At 42.0% G+C, this 25012-nt stretch overlaps 2 protein-coding genes across 2 annotated transcripts in view; both read right to left on the minus strand.

The window, feature by feature from the left end:
• Positions 1-630: 630 nt before the first annotated feature.
• LOC138742116 (cell adhesion molecule DSCAML1-like) lies at positions 631-23250 on the minus strand. The gene is made up of 6 exons (XM_069896301.1): positions 23171-23250; positions 18518-18790; positions 7057-7335; positions 5716-5835; positions 1508-1684; positions 631-725 (listed from the first exon to the last, which is right to left on the minus strand). Exons 2-6 carry the CDS (start codon positions 18768-18770, stop codon positions 631-633), a joined length of 924 nt encoding a protein of 307 aa, XP_069752402.1. The 5' UTR covers positions 18771-18790; positions 23171-23250.
• Positions 23135-25012, minus strand: part of LOC138741243 (cell adhesion molecule DSCAML1-like) — a 352860-nt gene continuing 350982 nt past the window's right edge. The window contains exon 7 of the mRNA XM_069895004.1: positions 23135-23460. Within this exon, the coding sequence (XP_069751105.1) occupies positions 23135-23460 (326 nt within the window). The remainder of the gene's footprint in view (positions 23461-25012) is intronic.

The raw sequence follows: 25012 nt of genomic DNA on the forward strand, positions 1-25012 counted from the left end.
AATGTCAAAGAGGCAACAAATACAAGACCAGGGCAGTCAAAATAAGCCTTTATAAAACATGAAGGAAATACAAACAGTGAACATGTTGGAGTCTTGAATGACCACAAATGATACCTGATCTGTTGATTCCTTCCTTTATAAAAAAACAGCTCTTCCACCCACCCGCCTTTGCCCCACCATTTTATTCAGACTATATTTTGCTCGCATCTTGACAAAAGGCTCATGCCCAAAATGTTGGTTGTTTGCTATATAAAGGACACTGTGTGTCCTGCTGAGTTTCTCCAGCAATGTGTTTTTATTTATAAAACACTGATTCTCCCATAACTGGAATACTGTGTCAAGTTCTCAGCTCCACATTTTAGGAAAGATGTGAAGACATAAGGAAAAGTTCTGCAAAGATTTACTGGAACGATTCTATAGATGACCATTATCTGCGTGGATACACTGGAGAATCAACACCTGATCTCTTTGGAACAAGGGAAGCTTCAAGGGGACATGATTTGAATCATGAAATGTATAGACAGAGAGAGGATTTGATCCCATTGGCACAATGGTTATGAATAAGTAATTTGTAGAATAAAAGTGATTGGCAAAAAAGCTGAAAGTAAGTGAAGAAGTATTTTTCGGGGCTCAGAATGCGTTGCTGGCGCAATAGTGGAGAGAGAATTCATTCCAACATTTAAATGAGAGCAAGATAAATATTTGATTTGATCTGGATGCAATTCCTGAGGAGATAGTAAAAGTAAAATCATTAGTAACTTTTGATTGAGATTTAGATGGATGTTTGAAAAGGAGAATATCTCAGTTCTATGGGCAAAGAGGAAGAGACGACCCAAACAGAAGTTCTTTCACTCACGGGGTGGTGGGTATGTGGAACAACCTTCCAGGGAAAGTGGTGGAGGGAGATACAATTGCACAATTCAAAAAAACATTTAGTCAGGTGCATGGATAGGAAAGGTTCAGTGGGATATGGGTCGAATGCAGGCAAATGGGAATAGATTAGGTAGACAATTTGATCAACATAGTCAGTGAGGCTCAAGGGTCTGTTTCTCTATGACTATGGATGGTCAAAAAAATCCAGGAGAGAAATGGACGGATTTTTTTTTCTTTGCTCAATATGATGAGTTATTATGATCTGGTGTCACAGAATGAAGATAGAGTAAAAGCTGAATCCTAGTAATTTTTGATTGCGATTTAGTTAGATGCTTGAAAGCAAAATCTTCCCCATGCTATGGGCAAAGAGGAAGGGAGTGAGGCTGCATAAATACAAGCTCTTTCAGAGGGCAATCATAAAAACAATGACTAAACAGCCTATGCTTCTTTGGCAAGTTGTGCTTACAGTAAAAACTGGAACATTGCTCTTTCAACTCTGTTATCAAGCAGTTTGATTTGATCAAGTTCTTGGAAGACAGCATGATAAACAATCGTGTGCATCGACTTTCAAATGGACTTCACTTTCAGCATGTACAGATTTCTGAAAATGTGGTTGAAAAGTCAAGCCACTTACTCTTTACTGTGAGAAACATTGACTTGCTGATGTCTGTGCCAACTCCATTGCTGGCCTGACAAAGGTAGTAACCAATATCTTCTTCTAAAACATGGCGGATCAACAAGGAGCCGTTAGCCAGGATCTGAATTCGGCCTGTCAATGGGACGGGGTGGTATTGCTGAGGGTTCCCGCTTCCTGCAAGGGATAAAGTCAGTGATAAGTTATTGAATTCAGAGGATTATTGAGAAATATGATTAATAATATTTGGATCCAAGGAAGAAATTTAATCATTACATGCTGCACCTTGTATGCTGTCATTACTGGAAGGGGTTTTCAGCAGGCAGCAAATCTCTTCAAGATCAAAAGCAGCTTTTGAAATTTCAGGGTACATCAGAGGACTCGAACCCCAACTGCTTCATTACCATTTAACCTTTGTCCTTTGTGAAACTCAGACCAAAATGGTGCACAGTAGCTGGCTTATGTTTCAACCACTGCAAACACCAGCCCGTGTTCATTAGCAGATTACAAATGCTCTGCATAAGTATTCTTGACTCATGGCTTATTACCATGTGCATTTAAAAAAATATATTTATTCCACATTTTTGCAAATTGATTCCTGACATCTATGATAATTCTAACTAAACCATGTTTCAAGAAGAAAGTTCATTATATTTCTAACACTCCTTTAATAGCCATTGTAGAACCTTGTTTGGGTAACTAGGGATATTTATTTTTGACAGAAAGCTTTTTTTTTACAACCAGAGTATTGTACTTTTGACAGTCACAGCTGGACTGCATGGACATATCCAAATTGTGGCTGAGAAATTTTTTAGACGTTGATCGGTATAATGTACATTTAGACCCAGTGATGATTTTAATTTTAATTTAATTTAATATTTTTCCTTTTCAATCTTTTTTTATTGATTTTTATAATAAATACAGTACAATGAAGAAAAGGGAACAAAACTGAAAATACAATATCACATATATGTGTGTGTCTATACTCTATAAACTCAGTTTCCCCCTCCATTGCATTGGGTGAAGACAGAAAAGACATCAAAAATATGTAAAAAACCTCACCTACTCTTTTAAAAAAAATAAAACTAACCAAAAAATACATCTGAGCAGCTTATCCTTAGGGTTATGTATATTTTGCAGCTTTTGATTCCTACTGTGAATCAAAAAAACCAAGGTAATACTATATCTCACCTGGAAGAGTGAGTACATCTAATCACATTAAAAAAAAACATTTACATCAAATGAAAATAAGATAGAAAAGGTTGTCATCTATCTTCAAATTTTACTGATATCTAACTTTTTTCTGAACTTAAACAGGACGTAATATGAGAGAACCATTGAAACAGTGTTTAAATTTACATTAATGATCTGGATGAGGGGATTGGATGTAATATCTCCAAATTTGCAGATGACACTAAGCTAGGAGGGGTTGTGTGCACGGAAGAGGGGGTCAGGAAGCTCCAGTGTGATTTGGATAAATTGAGGGACTGGGCAGATACATGGCAAATGCACTACAATGTGGATAAATGTTTGGTAATACAAACCAGAGGGCAGATTACTATTTGAATGGCAATAGATTAAGAGATGGGGAAGTGCAGAGAGACCTAGGGGTACTTGTACACCAGTCTCTGAAGGCAAGCATGCAGGTACAGCAGGCGGTTAAAAAGGCAAATGGTATGTTGGCCTTCATGTCAAGAGGGTTTGAGTAGAGGAACAAGGATACCTTACTGCAGCTGTACAGGGCCTTGGTGAGACCACACCTGGAGTATTGTGTGCAGTTTTGGTCACCTTATCTAAGGAAGGATGTTCTTGCAATGGAGGGAGTGCAGAAGCGATTCACCAGGCTGAGACCTGGAATGGCAGGAATGACTTATGAGGAAAGATTGCACAAATTGGGATTGTACTCGCTGGAGTTTAGAGATTGAGAGGGGATCTCATAGAGACATATAAAATTCTGGCAGGACTGGACAGAATGGATGCAGATGGGATGTTTCCAAGGATGGGAAAATCCAGAACCCGAGGCCATGGTTTAAGGATAATAGGCAAACCATTTAGGACCGAGATGAGGAGGAATTTCTTTACTCAGAGGGTGGTGAATCTGTGGAATTCATTGCCACAGAGGGCAGTAGAGGCAGGTTCATTAAATATATTTAAGAGGGAATTAGATATATTTCTTCAGTAAAAGGGTATTAAAGGTTACGGAGAGAAGGCGGGGACGGGGTAATGAACTTTAAGATCAGCCATGATCTCGTTGAATGGTGGAGCAGGCTTGAAGGGTCGAATGACCTACTCCTGCTCCTATCTTCTATGTTTCTATGTTTCTAAACATTCGGCACGGGAACAGGCCCTTTCGGGCCACGAGCCTGTTCCATGAAATTAAACCCAATTGACCTTCAATCCCAGGTATGCTTTGAAGGGTGGGAGGAAACTGGAGCACCTGGAGGAAATCCACACAGACACGGGAAGAACGTACAAACTCCTGACTGACAGCGCTGGATTCAAACCCCAGTTGTTGGTGCTGTAACATCACTGCACTAGCCATGATGCAGACCTAAAGATGTAGGAACAAAAAAACCCTGTTCTGGATCCATACTAGAAGACTGAATGACCAGGAGATTAGTCTAAGAAGTAGGGCTTAAGGAATGACATAATGAAGGATAAAAAAGATAGAGAGGTTTCAGGAGGAGACAGCTTGGTCACCAATGAACTCAAGGATGAACATGGCATCACAGCTGGCAGGCTACAGATATCCAGAAGGATGTATATAAAAGTGGGTCCTGAGAAGGTTTTGAAGAAAAAAAGCATGAGAATTTTAAAATTGCGTCATTGCTTAATTGGGAGTGACTGTGGCTTGGTTGGCAGTGTCGGTGAGCAAATAGGACCTGGTATGAGTTAGAGCTTCAGGTAACCTCAAATTTATTGAATGTGGAACGGGGAAGGCCAGTGAAGATTCTGATGGCCCATCGTGGGCACACAACAGGTGGGCGTGTCAGCGAACTACACTTCCTGAGAATTCTGAAGCAGGCAAGGCTACCAGCCATCATTATGTCAACCTTCTATAGGAGCTCTTTCGAGACCGTCCTAGCTGGTTGCATCACTGCATGGTACAGTTGTTGCAGAGAAATGGATCGCAAGTCAATCCATAGGTCCATGTGATTGGCAAAGATGATCACTGGAGCCTTTCCTCTCCCCCATTGACATGATCTATCGAGATCATTGCCTGAAGAGGGCTTGTAAAATCATTGAGGACCCTTCCATCCCACACACAGCAATTTTCAACTGCTCCCGCTTGGCAGTATTAGAGCCAGCACCACCAGGTTGAGGGATAGCTTCTTCGCATGGGCAGAGAGAAAGCTGAATGACCAAAGGATCTGCTCACAGTAACCATCTGAGACTCATATTTATGAGACAATATTTATTTTTATATATGAATACTTGTCCTGCCTACGTATTGTTTGCTTGTACGTATAATTATGACTGGTTGTGTGTCTGCGTGCTTTGCACGAAGGATCGGAGAACACTTTTGATGGGTTGTTCTTGTACAATCAGATGACAATAAACTTGACTTAACTTGGGATTTCCAAACAATGATATAGATCAGTCATTCTCAACGGGGCCCCTCCCCCCTCCCACCTTGGGGGATACAGCACTATTTAAGAGAGGCCACGGACTGAAATCATGAACTATTTTTATGTAATCAGTCAGAGAGAAGTAGAGAAGAAATCAAATAAATTTGACTGCTTCGTAGGAAGGGACCCATAAATGTTGAGCAGAGTCCGAAGAGAGCCATAGCCAAAAAATGGTTGAGAATGACTGGACTAGATCACACAGTGAATTTGTCAAACCTCTAGTTTTACCTGTGATTTAATCATGAGATCAAAGACATTACTGCAGGAAATGAGAGACAGTAAGAATGATAATATTCTTCTCACTACCACTCTTATTTCCTAATAATATTATTGGAGGAAGGCCAAGAATTCACTAATCAGGGAATAAAGAATTATGACTAATGTGCTTTGTGACCAATGATGGAAGCAGAGGCCCAGAGCAATGGGCAAAGGAATATAGTCAAATTGATTTGGTGCCATGATGGATGAACCTGGTGTGTTTTTGGACTGCAGAATGCAATACGTTAAACCCGACTTGTGTTCACACAAATCCCAGTGAGCACCAAGATATGAGAAATGAATGGAAAGCAGTGGTCATACCTTTTGCATGCTTCCACATGACCTTCGGGGGAGGATATCCATCCACTGAACAGTTTAGAACTCCGGATTTCCCATAGATCCCATCCTGGTTGTTGGGCTGCACCACAAACCGAGGGGGGACTGGAAGACAGAAATCATGGTTAAATAAGTTCTCATAACTTGGTCAGTGATTGAACATCCAGGCCAGTCAGAACATACTGTCAAAGATGAGTCATAATGGTCAAAATCATTTCTTTAACTTTTATGTTCATTACTCTTGGTCACTGTGTATAGAAAAGAGAAATAATGGCATTCACACACAAGACTGGGAGACACTGGTGCTGGAACGCTTTTATTAAGAGAGTTAGAGCACACGTGAGGTAAATGGTTTATTAGTGGCTTATAAGAACCATTGAACACTATTCTGCAATCCTTTTTGCCCATCTAGTATGTGCCAAACTATTTTTTTTCAGTTGACCTGTCAACATGCACCTGAACCTTAGCCCGCCGTACCCCTTCCAGCCATCTACCTCTCCATTCTTCTCTTCAATGTCAAAATCATACCCGCATCCATCATCTCTCCTGGCAGCTCATTCCATACTCACCAATCTCTACGTTAAGAAGTCCCGCCCCCCAATGATCCCCTTAGACATTTCCTTAACCCATGTCCTTGAGTTCTTGTTTCAATTGGTTGCACCATTTTGTCAGATGACTAGTGTGTTCAGTCCCATTGAGTCTATGCCAACTACCAAGCACCCATTTACTGTGATCCTCCTTCTATTTACCCCACATTCTCACAAAGAGTAATTTACAGTGACCAATTAAACAATCAATCTGTACCTTTTCAGGCTATGGGAGGAACCTGGAGCACCTGCAGAAACCCAAAGAGAATTCAAGCTCCTGAAAATTGGCACCAAAATTCATCTTGAGTGAAGGCCACTGGAGCTATGGGATAGTAGCTTGACTACTGGCACCACTGCAACATCTTGTGATTCAAACAAAAGCAAAATTTCGTCCTGGCCAACATTTATCGCTGAATCAAGGGCCAACACAAAAGAAATTTTACCTTGTCACATTCTCAAGAAAATATGATGGCTGTTGCATTCTAGGTCAATAGACAAAGGAAGATCCAATGAATAACAAATTGATGCACAGCCAATTAAAGTGTGTTTTGGTTGCAAGATTATCAGGTTACCTGAACAGCTTCCCAATTAAAATGACTCGTTCTAAACTCGATGGATCCCACCTTCCCAAAATCATCTCGCATCAATTGCCATCAACTCCGCTTCAGGAATGTAATAGATATCGAGAACAGACAGTTAACAAGGCAAGACACACGGGCAAGGGCAAGGAGCTTCTCACCTCGGACTATGAGCCGGCGCTCACGCATGACAGTTGCAGCCTCATTGCTGGCTATGCACATGTAGTTACCATTGTGTTTCAGGGAGACGCTGGAGATCTGCAGGGAGCTCATGAATTCTTTGGTTTCAATGGTGACCCCAGAGCCAGAGAGGATGACCTGACCATCCTTCCTCCAGGTGATGCGGATGGGCATATCTCCTGACGACACCACGCAGGGGATGTAGAGCAGCTGCCCGATCGAAGCCGGTGGGAACTCGAATGGCTGGATCAGGGGGGGAACTGGAAAAAAATCATCATTGATTTCATGGTGGATAAAGGGCAAGAGACGTTCGTTCACCTGCCTTTGGCATGTTATGGCAATCCCATGTCAAATTTTCAGATTTATCGTTAGAGTACATACATGACATTACATACAACTCTGAGATTCTTTTTACTGTGGGTGAGGCAGAATTATCACTTACTGGTAGAGCAAAAATATTGTACTCAATGTACATGTGTAAACAAACAAAGAATTGTGTAGTACAGAGAGGGAAAGAATCCATAATGTGCACAGGTAAGAGTCCTTAAATAAGTCCTTGATTGAGTCTGTCATTGAGGAGTCTGATGGTGGAAGGGTAGCAGCTGTTCCTGAACCTGGAGGTGCGAGTCTTGTGGCCCCTCGACCTCTTTTAGACTATCACACACCCTCCGCTCTCTTCGATTGACATCATCTACAGCTCCTGCAGCCTCAGAACAATAGCCAATATATCCCACATGTCCACACTCTCTTCTCCCTCTTCACATCAGGAAAAGTATTCACGTGTGAGATGACGCACCTCCAAATTGAAGGATCGCTTCTTTCCCATTGTTATCAAATGCCTGAATATCCTCCCACAAATAAAATAATGCTGCCTTTGCTCTAACTAAACTGCTCTCTCTGTTAATCTCCACTCTGTATAGTGCTTTTATTGCTGAGCTTGACAGGCTGGATTGCATGCAGAATGACTTTCTTGCTGTACTAGACATGCCAGAGTGGCCTGGGTTTCCAGTCACTGGCATTCTTTTCTCCATCCATCTCCCACTTTGACCACTCTGCCTTTAACCACCAAAACTCTTCCAATGTCATTCAAAATCAACTCAAGCAACAATATTTTAATTTTAATTTAGATACTTAGGATGGTAACAGGCCATTTTGGGCCCTAAGTCCATGCTGTCCAATTTACACCCAATTAACCTACACCCCAGGTACATTTTGAATGGAGGGAGGAAACCGGAGCCCCTGGGGAAAACTCACACAGACACAGGGAGAATGTACAAACTCTTCACAGACAGCAAGGGATTTGAACCTCGGTCCCAATCGGTGGCGCTGTAAAGTTGTTGCACTAACCGCTACACCAACCATGCTGTACAAAGTGAAGGGAGGAAAATTTAGAATAGACATCAGAGGAAAGTTTTTTTACCCAGAGAGATGTAGGTGCCTGGATGCTTTGCCAGGGATGGTGGTGGAGACTGAAACATCAGGGGCATTTAAGAGACTCTTAGACGGACACATGGTTGAATAAAAAAGGTTACAAGGAAGAAAGAGTCTTTTTTTTGTAAGAATATGTAGGTTGGCACAACATCAAGGGCCGAAGGGCCTGCTCAGTGGTGTAATGTTCTATGTCTATGTCTACAATATGTCTAATATCTCATGAAGGCACTTTTTAGACCTTGGAACTCAACATTAAATCAAACAACTTTAGATAAGCAACCTTTCCAGTTATTGTCAAAACAGGACAGTTCTGATGTCACCTCATTCAGCTGTCATGTTAACTCAGTTTCTTTCTTCATGCACGCAACCTGACTTGCAGAATATCTTTTATATTAATTAGAAAGGTTTCAATACCCACGAATCTAATCCTGAAAGGAATGAATTAATGTCTATCTCGTACAGAGTCTTAACCTGAAACATGAACATCCTCCACAACCCCCTCCCACCAACCTGCTGAATTCCTCCAGCAATTTACTTTTTGCATGTTGTTTTTGGTACTGTATGCAATTACTGGCATTGTATTTAATATATCTATACATGCCAATGTTCCTGGTGAACTAACAGGAATTCCAAACATTCACTTTTATCATAAATCATTCACCAGTTCCAGAGGATTCTCAGTCTGAAACACATGTGGATACCCTCGATACTGAGCAGATGCTTATTTAAAACAATAAGAATCGCTGGGCTGTGGTGAATATCGGGTTAATTAGTCACAGGAAAGAGCATCAGAGGTGGTGTTAATTGGCATGTGAGAGAGAATAGGTTAAAGGAAAATAAGTGAGGGAATGGGATTGGTGCCCTGAACAACTTTCTTTCCTGACAAACTATTAGTTCAAGTCAGGTCATGTGATAATGTCTCCAGCACATGACAGGAAGAGTTAGCAAGAGGTGTGATTATAGAGCTACAAAGAGTTACAGTAGGCACAACCCCTCAGTTCATCGAGACCACCAATCCTATCCTATTTTATTTTCCTCACATTCTCATCAACTCTCACCAGATTCAACACACTCAGAGCAATGTACAGCGGCCTTCCCACCTACACATCTTTGTGATGCAGGATGAAACCAGATCACCCAGAGGAAACCCTTGAAATCACTGGAAGAACGTGCAAACACCACTCAGACAGCACTCGTGGTCAGGATTGAACCCGTGTCACCTTGTGGCTCTACTTGCTGCGCCTCTGTGCTGCCCATTGTTACCAGCAATGTAGGGTTGGAATGTCTTATGGGCATTGATTCAAATTGTGTCATGGAAGAAAGGGAATTTACACTGAATTAAATAAAACTTTGCAGGCAGGGGGACGGATGGGGGAGAGCAACTGATGATAATAATAATAAAATTGGATTGTAGTTGAAATGAAGGAAGAAAAACTGCTGAGCCTATCAATAATTCATGAGTCCAAGCTCTAAGGTTGATTTTAACCTGATTCAACAATTATTGTTGTCTGGATGTTCTGGTGAGGACTTGACAGGCCGAATAGCTCCTCTACTCTTAAGGTCTTATGGTTGTTTCGTTCCAGATCAGTTTAATGTATGGAGTTAATTAGTATTTGCAGGGGCATGCTTGACCAATTAACTTTCCAAGCACGTGGAGAAGTACCCACTTAATGTTTTATATACCAAGTGTCATTCAATACTGTCCTTATATTGACTGTACTCCCCCATCACGTGAATAATTAAATTGGCAACTTTAGGATCTCGGAGAGTCTATTCATCTTGTTTATTTATTTATTTTTTCACAACATGGGCATCACTAGCAGCACCATCAATAATTGCCCATCCCAATCTGCCCTTGGGGGGCTGGTGGTGGGCAGTACGTGAATGTGACAACATCAATTGCAAAGTTCACAGCACCAAGTTGTTAGCTTCCCTGCATGACATGGCACTAAAAACTGATGTTGATTTCATTGTGCTGTTCCTCATTGACGAAAGTTCTCATTGCCCTCTACGTGCAATGAAGCAGGCACAATTTGCGCAGCCATCTCTTAAAAGGATATTCCAAAAAACAAGCAACATTCTTCCAGTGACTGTGGGAATGAATGAATGGATGCTGTAATGGTAGGGATGGGCTACCCAGAGGTCAGTGGGCCCCAAATAAGTTGGTGAGGCCTACAGGGAGGCAACAAAAAACACTCTAGGGTTATATTGCAAGAGAAGAAGTTGCCAGGGAAATCTCTAAAAGGACAGCAGAGCAGCTCATAAAAACCTAGTTTGGGGGTGAAGGAAAGGTGGCACATGTGTATAGATCTTGGATGACCTCCCTAACGTTGCAGTTGTGAGATGCTGCACAGTAAGGAAAGATCAGGTGCCAAGAGTGACCTTGTCAAAGCAGTCTTGGAACTGAGTTCGCTGGAAGAGGCAGACCAAGTATATAGTGTGAATACTAGCCCTTTAAATAGTATGGTGTCAGGAAGAGGAGGATCAGTAAAACCTGATTGCTCTGTGAGCTTGTAAGAACAAATCAAGTTCACCTCATAGTCAAAGAGTTATACAGCATGGAGCAGGGCCTTCAGCTCAACTTAGCCATGTTCTCCAAGATGCTGACCTGAGCTGGTCCCATTTGCTTGCATTCAGCTTATATCACTGTAAATCTTCCCTATACGTGAACCTGTTCAAAGGTCTTTTAAATAAGTAGTAAGGTTGAAAATCTCACTGCAGACAAATATTGGGTTTCTGAATTTGGAGGAAAATTATGTTGGAGCTAAGTGTAACAAAAATTGCTCGTAGAAAGATAAACAAAATAAGTTGACTCCATTCCAACAGTACAACTCTTTTATTATGGAATTATGTGAATCAATTTCTATCCCCAATTTCTATAGCAATAACCATGAAATTATTGGATTGCTGTAGAAATCTATCTGGTCTTCATGGGCGTAGTTGTGTAAATCTTACCCCATCTAGCCTGCTGTGAGTCCAGGTATACAATATATTTGATTCTCAATGCCCCTACTAAATGGCCTAGTAAGACAGACCACCACATTAAATCTGTTGTTCCAGACCTCTATGGTAAAGTCCACCAGGTGCCTCAAATTTTGGAGTCAGAGTCACTGAAGTTTACTAAGGTTTTGTCATTCTCTCTGATGCTATGGGGTCTGCAGTGTTCAAAAGGCGAAGCCTTGAATGTGATTCATTCACACAGAGTGGCCAAAGCAATTGTTCTTGAGATCAGAATCTCACAAACTCACTCTGTGGCTCTTTTTCAGTAAATGTAATTCCATTGCAGGATACAGCATGAAGAAGGTAGATGTATTTACAATAAGGGATAAATGGGAGAAGGATTTGTCTATTCCTATCCCTGTGGAAGAATGGTCTGATATGTGTTTAGATAGTGTTACAAAATTAATTAACGTATGTTATAATTATAATTTTTTACATCAGTTATATTTAACTCCTGAAAAATTAAAAAGATATGGCTTTAGTGAGTCAGATTTGTGTTTTCGATGTGCAAATCAGACAGGTACCTTGCTGCACTTGATGTGGGAATGTATAAAGGTTAAGCCTTTTTGGGAGAAAGTAATTAAATGTTTGCGAGATTTGTTCCAAATAGAATTATATATGGATCCATGGACGTGTTTATTGGGGTATATGAATCCAATTACAGCAGGTTCATGTTTGGAAAAACTTCAAATTGCTTTTATCTGACTGGGTTTGGCGGTGGCTAGAAAATGTATAGCTATAACTTTGAAAAATAATGTTGAATTAAGTATACAAAGATGGCATAAAGAAATTCAATCATGTTGTATTTGGAGAAGATAACGTATAGTTTATGAAATAATTATTCTTCTTTTGTTAAAATGTGGACTTCGTATTTGGAATGTATGGATTTAGATGTAACGATGCACTTCAACCCTATTATGATTTTATGTAATTTTTTTAAAAAAAACCTCCAAGGGGGGAGGGTGGTAAGGGGTGGGAAAGGTGGGGGGAGGGGGTTTATAGGTAGATTTAGTTTTATTTTGTGTTTTATATTTTGTATTTTGTAAAACTTTAAATAAATTTTTCCAAAAAATATAGCATGGCGAAATGGCCCTCTTGGTCCATGAAACCACGCCGCTCAATTACACCCATGTGACCAATTAACCTACTAATCCCGTACATCTTTGGAATGTGGGAGGAACCCAGAGGACATCCACACTGGTCACAGGGAGAACGTACAGACAGCGGTGGATTCGAAGCAGGGTCACTGGCGCTGTAATAGCATTGCATTAAGCATTACACTCACCATGCTGCCCTTTAATCTTTAATATTTTTAATAAAATGGAGGTCCTGGCAAATTCTATACAGTCATAGGATCCAACATTGTCCAGGAAGTTGCAAACAGTTTAGTTTGTAGGCCATTGCTTTCAATGTCTGAAGCTCTTATTAGAACATAAGAAATTGGAGCAGGTGCAGGCCATTCAGCCCATCGAGCTTGGTCCAGCATTTAATAATTCTGGCTGTAGACTTGCTCCATCTGTCTTTTCCCCATAATCCTTAATTCCCCTACTTGGCAAACATCTACATTCGATGAGGCAGCCTCCACTGCTTCCATAGGCAGAGAATTCTATGGATTCACCATTCTGTGCGAAAAACTATTCCTCCTCAAATCCGTCCTGAACCTATTTACTCTAATCTTGAGATCATGCCCCCAGTTTTAGTCTCACCTACCAGGGGAAAACATTTTCCAGCCTCTGTCTTATCTATGTGGGCTATCCATAAGTTCCTGATAAATTTAAGTATTACACTCCCACATTTGAGCAGCAAAGTCCTCCGGCACACAAGCCACACTCTTGTGTAGTGTAATCAGAATTTAATCAAGGCAAGGCTTGGAATGGCTTCGTCTGAACACACAGCTCTCTACATAGTCCTGAATAATTAATGTGAGCAAGATGCATTTTAGATGTTCTCTTGAGCACTTAAAAAATGATGCACATTTTTTTTGGTGAGGCTTGCAAAGCATTCGAAGGCACTGCAGAAAGACTGGAGATCAGCCTTCCTCAGGTTACATGCTTTAATATGTTGTCAACATTGTGAAACCTTGTTTTGCATGTATGAGTATCTGGATTTTATGTTTCAGTTAAATTGCATTTCTTCTCACATTATTTTTGCCCTTTCTCTTTGACTGGCATGATGCATTTATTAAAATAAAACAGGAGGATTTCCTCTGAAGCTTGGAAAATTTAATTAACCTTTCGCCAACGACATAGAATTCATTTGGCTTGTCATTCACCATGAAAAAAAGAATGCATTGCAGCATACCCATGTTTTACTGGGATGGGGGTAAATCTCATGATCTCACATGCTGGTTTGATTCTTTTCTTCACCAATCAGCTGGAAACAGCTCTGCATCACACACAGGCAGAGCGAGGGTGATGGGGCATCTGGGCCTTGGTGGACAAGGGGACCAACAATGAGATTTGAATAACAAACAGGATTGAGGGCACACCATGCATTCAATCAATTAGGCAGACAAAGAAAAACTTGCATTTTTCTTCATTCCTTTGCCCCAGTGGGCAACTTGGTATGAAAGCCTGCAATGACGGTCTGCCTGGATTGAAAATGGAAATCTGGAGTGGGAAATCTGCTCTAGTTTATCATAAAGCAGAAGTTCTGAGACCAAGAGTCGACCTTCCATCCATTGGAATGAGAACAACCAGCGTTGTCTGATAATTGAATCCGATGACCAAGTCGCTCTCCTCATCAATTGGGTAACAGAGAACTCTCATTATACCCGTTCAAAAGTATTGAGCCTGTTTTTTTCTCTGGATTTCTCAACTGAATAAAAATAATTAGGAGGTGCTGAGGATTTTGCATTCCATTGTGATCAAATTTGCAACGAATGGAAACTATAAAGCAAACTTTCTCGACCAATAAGACCAATAATGGGGTTAGTCTAACCCCATTACAGTGCCAGCTAGCCGGCTTCGAATCCGCTGCTATCTCCAAGGAATTTTCATGTTCTCTCTCTGTCAGCATGGGTTTCTTCCCATGTTCCAAAAGTGTATGGGGTTAATAGGTTGATTAGTCATATGGGTGCATTTGAGTGGTGCGGGCACACGGGCCAGAAGGGCTTGTCACCATGCTAAATCGCTAAGTAAAAAAGCAAAATAAAACTTGTAGATGTTGGAAATGGCAAATACTCTGTTGTATTAAAAATCCAATCTAAAGTCTATTTAAGATTTAATATTACCTTCTTCTTTCAGTTTCATTAAGCATTTTGTGGATTTAAAATATTAATAATGACAGTATTTGCAGCTTTTTTCTCATTATTGGCTCTCCATGGTGAGTAACTAATTATCCTTCCACTGCCTTTGACTAAACTGTGTAAAAGGGTGCTCTGGGGTACAATTGAAGAAAAGGCCCCTCCTTCCTGTTCCCTGAAGACTCACATGAAGGCAGGAACAGAAATTGGTCTTGCCTCTCCCTAGAATCTGATGAGATGGAAAGTCATTTCAACAAGGTATGGAAATTCACCATGATTTTAATTATACCTAAACTTACCACCCTGGCTCAATACCTGCACACATTGTTCACCTAATGAAGCTATATAATTACAACAAGCTAAGTCTGCATGGGTTGAAGGATAGCAATAGAGAGTGGAGAGATCCATTCCATCAGCTAGTCCATTGAGGACACTTAAGACATCAACAGAAACCCAACAAACCATTTAGAATGAGGGATAAGACCTGCAATTTCCTACTTGACTCCATGGCTTTACTGATTGTGATGAATAAAGCTCTCAGATATGAAAGGAATCTCTGGAAAACCAATCCTTAAATTAATAAATACTTCCTTGAGACAGGAGGAAGTAATTTTGGTACATCGTGTAGGCTCAGAGAACATCCATTTCCTGCTATCTATACTTGCCACAATCCCATTAAGTCCTTGCAGCTTTTAGGACATGGAGCATTCAGCAGTGGCCGCTAACCGTACTGCACAGTATTTAATTGGTGAAAATATTTCATTCACCTGATGCACATTTGAGATTTGGAAATGGAACTGGAGTATCCAGAGGAAGTCCACGTGGCCTCAGGGTGAACTTGCAAACTGCACACAGACTGCGATCCCGAGGTCAGGATTGAACCTGGATCGCTGGGGCTGTGAGGCAGCAGTTCAATGAGCTGTACCACTCTGCCACCCTCGAGTACCAATGCATAATTTTGCATCCCAATGATGTTATTGAAATACACAGCAAAGTGATAATGTATTATATTTCAGAACTTCGATACCATTATCATATCTCTGTATTCCTACCGTAAACTGCTAACCTGCTTTGCACTGGCCCATGGACCAGTGAGTTGTCCTATTTTCTAAACACTCACAAATCCTCACCCTCTGCATCAATGAATCAGACAATGGCTCAGTGTGGAGAGGTTGCCTGTGGGGGATGGTGTTGCGTGGTTGAGCTGAAGTCAATGAACAGCTCCCTGGCATATGAGGCGTTGTTCTCCAGGTGGGTCAGACAGACTGAAACAACAAAGCTATAGCATCATCTGTGGAACCGTTTTTTCTGAAGTGAATTGAAATGAGACCTGCATTTCTGGGAGGTGTGCTTTGATGCGTTCCATCACCAGAAGCATGAAGCATTTAATAATGGAGGAGGTCAGTGCCACAGGAAAGTAGTCATTGAGGCCTGTTATTTTTGCCCTTTTGGGTACCGGCATGATGGTGGCTGTCTTGAACCCTATGAGAACGATAGACTGCTGCAGTGAGGTTTTGAAGATGTCCATGAAGACTTCCATCAATTGTTCTGCGCAGTCCTTCAGTACCGATCATGTATGTAGTCTGATCCCACCACCTTGTGTGGGTTCACCTTGTATAGGGTATGAAGGGGGCTTGTTCATCAGGGGGACATGAAGCTTTCTTTGGCATCATCCTCTTCTTCTCATCAAACTGTACATAGGAGATGTTCGGTTTGTCTGGAAGGGAGGTGTCATTGTCCTTAATTCACAAGGTTGACTTGTGATCTGTTATAGTCTTGATCCCTTGTTACATTTGCCTTGTGTCACCAGTGTGGATCTTCTACACATACTCATCACTTTGCCTTCCAGATTACATGGGAGAGTTCAGCCTTATCTGATCTAAGTGCCATCCTGCACCCTGTCCTGTCTGATCTAAGTGCCATCCTACACTCTATCCTGAAGGCAGCATCATGAGCTCTAAGAAGGACCTGGACCTCTGCATGGTTTCTGGCTAGCATTTGATTTTGGTGACATTCTCAATGCACTTGCTGATGTAGCCAGTCACTGAGCTCATATGCTCCTCTATGTTTACACGACATGCTGCATGGCCCATGGAGTTTCTCCAGGCAAATTTGTCGATTGCACTCGACCCCAGCATCTGCTGACTTTCTTGTTTACCTCCACTTACATCATAATTACTTGAAATGTTAAGTGAGGTACTGGTGGAGTCTCCATTATTGCACATCCACACCTTACTTCCTCTGTGCAATAATGTGACACACTCTGGAGACTCAAGAGTCTGCAGATGCTGGAATATGGAATGAAAAACAAGCTGCTGGAGGATCTCATCAGGTCGAGCAGCATCTGGGGAGAGAAATGGACTCTTTCATGTCCAGTCCAGCTGAAGGGTTCCACCGTGACATGTCAAGTATCTACTTCCCTCCATAGATACTGCCTGACCTGTGGAATTCCCCCAGCAGCTCTTTTTCTGCTCCAGTTCAGCTCTGCATCTCCACAATATTTCCTCTGTCCATTTCCACTTACATCTATCTCCACTGTGCATTTCCCTATTGCCCTGCTCCACCTCGATTTCATCACTGTTTTTTCTCTAACCCTTTATTACAATGCTTTTGTACCTCTAAATTTATCTTATGCTGCAGTTCACTGATACGTGGTTTGAATTCAATGGTAAGGTGTCTGGTGCAGGTTGTCAATACAACAGACCACTAAAGGAAACATTTGCTGCCTCTGTACAAGTTATATTTCCAGCCTGATGCAAGCCAGTGATTGGTGTTTGGGGACTGTGGCAGTGCCAAGGCTTCAAGGAGTTTATTGCAGCAAGTGCTGTATTGATTGGACAATGCAGTTCACCTCAGTCATGCCATCATTCTTCCCAAAGGCTGACAGCATTCTGGCACAACTTTGCTCTTCTCTTTAGAGGCATGTGTCCTCCCAGAGTGGTCTATAATATGCATTCCCTGCTTGCAACTGTGGTGTACGGATGCACATGGTCTACTGAAGAACAATCTGTCAAAGCCTGGAAATGGCTCAAATGCACAGGTCTGCAAACATCATTATATTACACTAACAAACAGGTTGTTTTATACATTCGACTGACCAGATGTTTCTAGTTTATCCCCATGATCATTGAAGGGATGGGCAAGAGAATTGGTGGCCCTCATCTTGACAACATTTTACAGGAGCACATTTGAGAGTATCCTGTTTGACTGCATCATTTTGTAGTATAGAAGCTGCAAAGCAAAGGATGGGAATTCAATAGAGAGGGTCATCAAAACAATTGAGAGGATCACTGGGGTCTTCCTTTCCTCCATTGATGACATCTATCAGGAGGATTACTTAAATAGGGCTCAAATAATTGTAGAAGACCCTTTCCGCCCAGCACTGATTACAATCAAGAAGGAGGTACAGGGGCTGGGAAATAGATTCTTCACACAGGCTGTGAGATGAAGAATAGTAACCTGTAACGGAGTAAATCATCAAAATATTTAAATATATTTATTTTAAATTATATCTTGATGAATATATGGTTATTCTCTTCTGGGTCTTTTGTGTGTATGTGTGCGCACCATGGCCCAAAGAAATGCTGTTTCGTTGGATTGTATGCAGACACCAGGTGATAATAAACTTGAATTTGAGTGGCAAAGGACTAGAGCAGGGTAGCGAGACAAATTGGAGGGCTGGAAGGCAGTTGGTACTTTCGTGTCCAATAGATGGAACCCACTTGTGCCCCATTCAGTGACCTTTGTCCCTTGCACTTCAGTCATACCTTTAACTGCGACGTGGGCCCTCTGGCTGATCGAGTGCTGCTGTTGTACTAGCACACTGCAGACGTACTCCCCTTCATCCATCCCCTTCTGCACGTCCATGAGCTTCAAGGTGCCATTCTCGAACACAGCCTGTCTGTGATTGTCAGGAAGCAGTATTGAGTCTTTGTACCATTTGATGGAGTAGTAGGGATATCCAATCACTCGGCAGTTAATGAAGGTATCTCTCCCGGCAATGGCCGTGATGTTTTTCATGGAGCGTATGCTCGGAGAGCCTGTGAAAAGGATTCCTGCATTAAAACACCACAGTGATACATATCACATTATACCACGATCTAGCCAAGTGACATCTATGGCCTGCCCTCACCTCTGAATTTTAAAACAACTACTGTGAATTTCAGTGAGGAAAAAAAAAATCTACATTCGTGAAATCATTTTGATTAAGGGATAGAATCAGCTGTGGAGGCTGCAGGAGCGCAGGAGGTGAATCGACGGCCACTCAGTCAATCTGAAGGGACTCTCTTTTGCTTCTCTTTTGATCCGACTGTAAGGGGGCGCTGGACAACACTAATGACTGTGATAGTACAGATCTATCACCAATGTACATAGTGTATATAGTTACTGTATCTAGACTGTGCTTACAGCGATTGGCTGAGAGCTAAGCCACACCTATTGTTTGGGCCTTAAAGGGTTGTGTCCCTAGCCAGGTCGGATCATTCCGGACTGGTCGGCCACCTGTGAAGAGCTCCGGTCTTTTGCTAATAAAAGCCTTGGTTTGGATCAACAAGTCTTTGGTTCTTTCGACGAGCTCTACAATGACTTTATGGTAGGCAGAACGCAATTTCGTGTAATATTACATCCTATATTATTACATGACAGTAAAGGAATCTTGAATCTTAGAATGTGAGTGGCGCTCTGTTCAAAGTCCAGTTGGAAATGCTGGATTCCCATTTACAGTGAGGAATCGTAGATATGGGTTATGGAGTGGGAGGGACTCCTCTAAGGGAAATTAATCAAACCAGGCCACTTTTGGACACTTTCTAATTGCAGACTTCCTGGAAACATTAGCAGTTGGGGGTGAGCTGACACTGGTTGGGGGAAGGATAGGATCCAACAACTTTCTGAAAAAAGACTCCCAATCCTTCAGACTCATGGACCCATGGATAACAACCCTCAAAATTCCAGCAATATAAGCACACTGCCCTCAGCACAGATGTACTAATTGTTGCACTGCCTACAAAGAAATGGTTCAGTCTTTGAAGGGTATGAGCACCAGGCAATGCCATCACCTGCAGGTCCCCATCAAAGTCACAACCACTGACTTGAAAATAATTTCCCTCATCATTTCAGAGAGAAAATTTGTGGACCCCTCGATGACCCCTTGATTTCCCTGAGAGAGCTCACTGCACCTTCCTAAGGCCAATCAGAGATGGACAGTGATGGAGAAAACCACAACCCTGGAGAGCTGAACAAATAACCCACTTCAGATGAGATAGTACAGTTGTGAAGCCTGTTTGCTACATCAAGTTCAGGGGTATGCATCAATACATTGATACTTTCAGGCCAGCTTGAAGGGGTGATCAATGTCAAAGAGGAAGGATTAAAGAAGATTTGAGGGGTAAAATTTTCACACAAAGTGTAATTGGGTTCTGGTGTGAGCTGTCAAAAGAGATGCAGAGGCAAAAACAGTAACAACATTTAAGAGGCATCTGGACTGGTACTTGAGTGAGAATAGTACAGATAGAAATTGTGATATAGATAGGCTGAAGGGTCTGTTTCTATGATGTTCAACTTTAGGGCTCTATTTTTCAAAGGACACATTGTAAACAGGATCATTCCACTGCTGAAATGAATAATAAGAAAGGTGACTTTTATTTGCTACTTCCATTCGGTGAAATGGTGAAAAGCAGGTCCTGTTCGACAAACTTACTGGAATTCTTTGAGGAGATCATGAACCGGGTAGACAGAGGAGAAACTGAGTCATCTGGGATGGTACTCACTGGAATTTAGAAGGATGAGAGGCGCTCTTGTACAAATGTATAAAATTAGGAAAGACATAGATAAGACAAAAGTAGGTATATTGATCCCATTGGTGGGGAATCTAGAATTAGGGAACAGATCCTCAAGAATCAGGGCAGTAGATTGAGGACGGAGGAACCGTTTTTTCCAGAGGGTGGTGAGTCTGTGGAATCCGCTGCCCATTGACGCAGTGAAGGTACCTCAGTAAATTTTTTCAAGACAAGGTTGGATAGATTTTTACAAAGTAGGGGAATTTCAGGATATGGAGAAAAGGCAGGTAGGTGGAGGTGAGCCGATCATCAGATCAGCCATGATCCCATTGAATTGCATAGCAGGCTCGATGGGCCGGATAGCTCCTATTTCTTATGTTCTCATGTTCCATTGAGGAGCTGACTTTAACAGTGGGAGGCGCCTCATCAGGGTGCAGTGGAGAAATTTCAGCCCCTCCCTGTCCATGTTTACCTCCTGCTGCTTTGTTCATCTGCTTCTCTGAAAAAATGCTCATCAAAAAGCTTCAGGGAAATTTGGCCCGTCGTTTTATCTCAGCTGGCAGGTTGGAGGTATTAATTAGACGAGGGATTAACTAGCACCTCTCAGGAATGCAATTACCCTTGAAGCATCCTGGATAGTGATCCCCAAACATCCTTCAAGTAATCACACTTTGCAGTCCTGTAGTCAGAAAACAAGTAGTGCAATTTACAAGAGGCATTTAGACTAAAAGTCCTCTTATGGCACAAAAATAGGATGCTGTCTGCTTGTTAAAACATCCCTGGTATAATTGTGTGCAATAAACTGTGAAGAAGGCTGAGAAAGGGGGAGTCAGGCGTGAAATGTAGGCGACACGCAAAAGAAAAGATCACACTGTGTTTTTTTTTGCTTTGGTTTGTGATTTGGAAACAAAAACAGATCCAAGCTGACACAGAATGTTGAAGGTTTTTCTCCCAAACCTGCCCACCTAGAAAATGCTTCCACGCGGGACAGTCTCCCTAAGAAGTCTTCAGAGGTTTGGAAGAAAACACAAAACCTTCCGAGATGACGTAGTTTCATGACAGTCTGGAAAGCTCCACAGAGGGTATTCCCCTGGGCCTGTGATCTGTACGGCAACACCCACATGCCTTCAGCTGCAGTGCATGAATGATCCAGAAAGCTCTGAGGCTCACTGATTCTGAATACTCACTGCTTTATTCAATGGGGCCGATTGCAGACAAAGGATCTGGGTCTCGGCCTGCTGTACCAGTTCAGGACTTACATGAACAAGGAGCAATGCCCTTTCCAACTACATTGAGCAGAAGTATGGGAGTTTGGGGTTGGGGGTGGGGAGGGGGAAAATCATTTCATACTTGGCCAGAATAGGATGAGGAGCAGGCAAGCCAAGACCTTGATGATAAAGGATTCTGCTCTTTACTTGCTCCAGTAAGCTATCAGTTTAAGCTGATGGACAACCAACTTAAATTGAGATAAAAAGAGCCATTGGTTATCACACAGTCACAGACCTATAGAGTTGTGCAGTATGGATGTGTATCCAATACACAAATGTGCTGGAGAAATTCAGCAGATCATGGATAATCCAGAGGAAGTAAAGGGTGACCAACGTTTAGGGCCTGAGCCCTTCGTCAGATGTAAGCAGAGACAAAAGGAGAAAGGAGGAACACGTAAGCAGAAGAGCCCAAGCCCAAAACGTTGGGCTTCACTGTGCCAAGGAATTACAAACCAATATTCAGTTTGCATTTTATCATTTAATGTTTATGATAAAGTTAAACTGTATCATTAACTTTAATGATACAGTTAAAAATGGGGCATGTTATGAAGCTATAAATAAATGTATGTCTAGTTTTAAACCATATTGCATCAAAAGAACAGAGAACAGCACAGGATCAGGAACAGGCCCTTTCACCCACAATGTCTGCATCGAACATGATTCAACTAAAACTCTGCTGTTTGCACATTGTTCCTCTATTCCCTGCATATTCACGCATCTATGTAGAAGCCTCTTGAATGCCACTGTCATACCTGCTTCCACCACTGCCCCTGGCAGCCCGTTCCAGGCACCCGCCACTTTCCCTCTCTGCAAAAATCCTTCTCTGTGCATCTCCTTTAAACTTCCCCTCCGCACCTGAGATGCATGTCCTCTATTGTTTGACATATTTATCCTGCGATAAATATTCTGACAATCCACCCTATTTATTCCTCCCCTAATTTTATAGATTTGCAGGGGAGGCAGAATTACCACTTAATTGTAATGCAAAAAAACTGTACTCAACGTACACATATAAGCAAACAAAGAAATGTAAACAAACTGATTGTGCAATATAGAGAGCGAAAAAAACAATCAATAAAATGCAAAAGTAAGAGTCCTTAAATGGTCCCTGATTGAGTTTGTTGTTGAGGAGTCTGATGGTGGAGGGGTAGCAGCTGTTCCTGAACCTGGTGGTGCTCAGAAAGGAAGAGACAAAGATAGGGTGCAGCTCTTAATGATAGGAACATATCTGCTTGATCATTAATTTTGGAAGGAAATCCAACTTGTTGATTAGAAGGTGATAAGTGGGCATTTGAAATGAAACAAGAGGTTAACATGGCAGACTTAACAAAAGAATTTATTCCTATCTGATATTTAAAAGTAGACAGGCACCTCTTACGTTTATTCGCGCTTGGTACTCGGCGCTGCCAACTAGATTCCTTGCGGCACAGCGGTAAACCCCTCCATCTTTGATCTGCGGGCTTGTGACATTCATATGGCTGACAGTGGTGCCATCCGTCATGGTGTACTGGTTTGTTCGGTGCCCACTGTCTCTGATGATCAACTCGTCGTCCAGTGTCCAGGAGAGGGTGGGAAGCGGAGCACCCTTCGCCGCACACATGAGAGAGAACTGCTCACCCGGATTAACCACCTTCTCGCTGAAGGACGAAATAATCCGAGGCGTTCCATCTGGGAAAATAGTAGGGAAAGAATGAATGCAGGAGTGACGATTATGTTTACCACCCTCACTGCCAGGACAGCAATCTGTTGGATGGAGTCACTCATTGTTGAGTGCATTCTGGATGCCATGCTCAAGGTCCAGTCACCTTCACTGAGCTTACCTCTGACTTTCACAGAATATAGTTTACAGCCTGTAGAAAAAACCACCAGAATTTCTTTTCACATCAGTGAACCCACAGAGGTCCATGTCCAAGATGGTGTTGCCCATACTTGGAAGCCCAGACCACAAGGCCCACAGGCTCCAGAAGATCAGTGAACCTGGGAGAGGACCACACAGGGGAGGAGACCACAGCTGTTGTCCAGTGAGGGGCTCACAGGCCAAAAGACCTGTGGGCTGTGGGGGAATAGCTTGTAGAAACCAGGTACGGGGACCGGGATCTGTGAGGGTGCCGATGGCAAGCAGGGCTCCCAGAGGACTGCGGGCCCTGACAGCTTCCTGATTGTACCTAGACATGGTTCATCGCTGGAACAGACAGGAGGCTGTGCGTCTACAGAGTTTACAGTAACACAGGAGGCGAATCCACAGACACTCAATGATTCTGAAGGGATTGCTTTTGTTTCTCTTTCTCTGTTGGTGTCTCTTGGCATGCCTTTACGGCAAGGAAATGTTAACAAATTTTGTGCAGTAATATACATGACAATAAAGGAATTTTGAATCATGAAGAAGGGAAATGAAACTTTATTCACGATATAAAGTCTTGGGAAGGGGATACTTTAAGCTCTCACAGATGGAATGTGCTAAATAGCCATTGCAAAACCTTTCCTCCTGTACTCATAAGAGGGCAAAATGAATGTACCCTCCCTTTCCTCCTGGTGTTCCTCTGCTTTCCGCTCCTTACTCCACTAGTTTCGGCCTCTTGTTAGCCCACTTTTAGGAAAATGGCATTTGAATCCCAATGACTCCATATCAAAAGAAGTGAGGAGAAATTTGTCTTCACACAATTTGCCAACACAAAACATGTGTTCTACCTCACATCTACTATTCAGTGAAACTGAATCAACAGGATTGTTTCCAGGAGCAGAGCACCGAATGTTTCAGATATGAATGAGGGTCAACTTCTACCTCAGCAATTTTGGGTGATTGCATTTTTTACAGGAATGATTATAGAATTAATTCCCTCTTAATTTTAACCACATGACCTCATCAAATTCCCACCAGGAATGGGGGAAAGAAATTTCCCTTCCTCAAAATTCCCCATCAAATACAGCTGAAAAATTTAAAGAATGAATTGGACAGAGGTTGAAATTTGTTCTGGAAGAATAGATAGGCCAGGACTTGGAGTATTGGAGGCTTCTAAAGGTATATAAAATCATGAGGGGCATACACAAGGTGAATAATCATTGTCTTTACCCCAGGGCAGAGAGTCTAAAACTAGATGGTTAAGGCGAAGGAGGAAACATTTAAAAGGAACCTTGGGCTTGTAGAGAATGGTGCATGTATGGAATAAGCTGCCATAGAAAGTGGTAGGGGTGCAATTATAATATTCAAAAGATATTTGGA

The sequence above is a fragment of the Narcine bancroftii genome, chromosome 8, assembly GCF_036971445.1.
Source record: "Narcine bancroftii isolate sNarBan1 chromosome 8, sNarBan1.hap1, whole genome shotgun sequence".
NCBI classification, from domain to species: Eukaryota; Metazoa; Chordata; class Chondrichthyes; order Torpediniformes; family Narcinidae; genus Narcine; species Narcine bancroftii.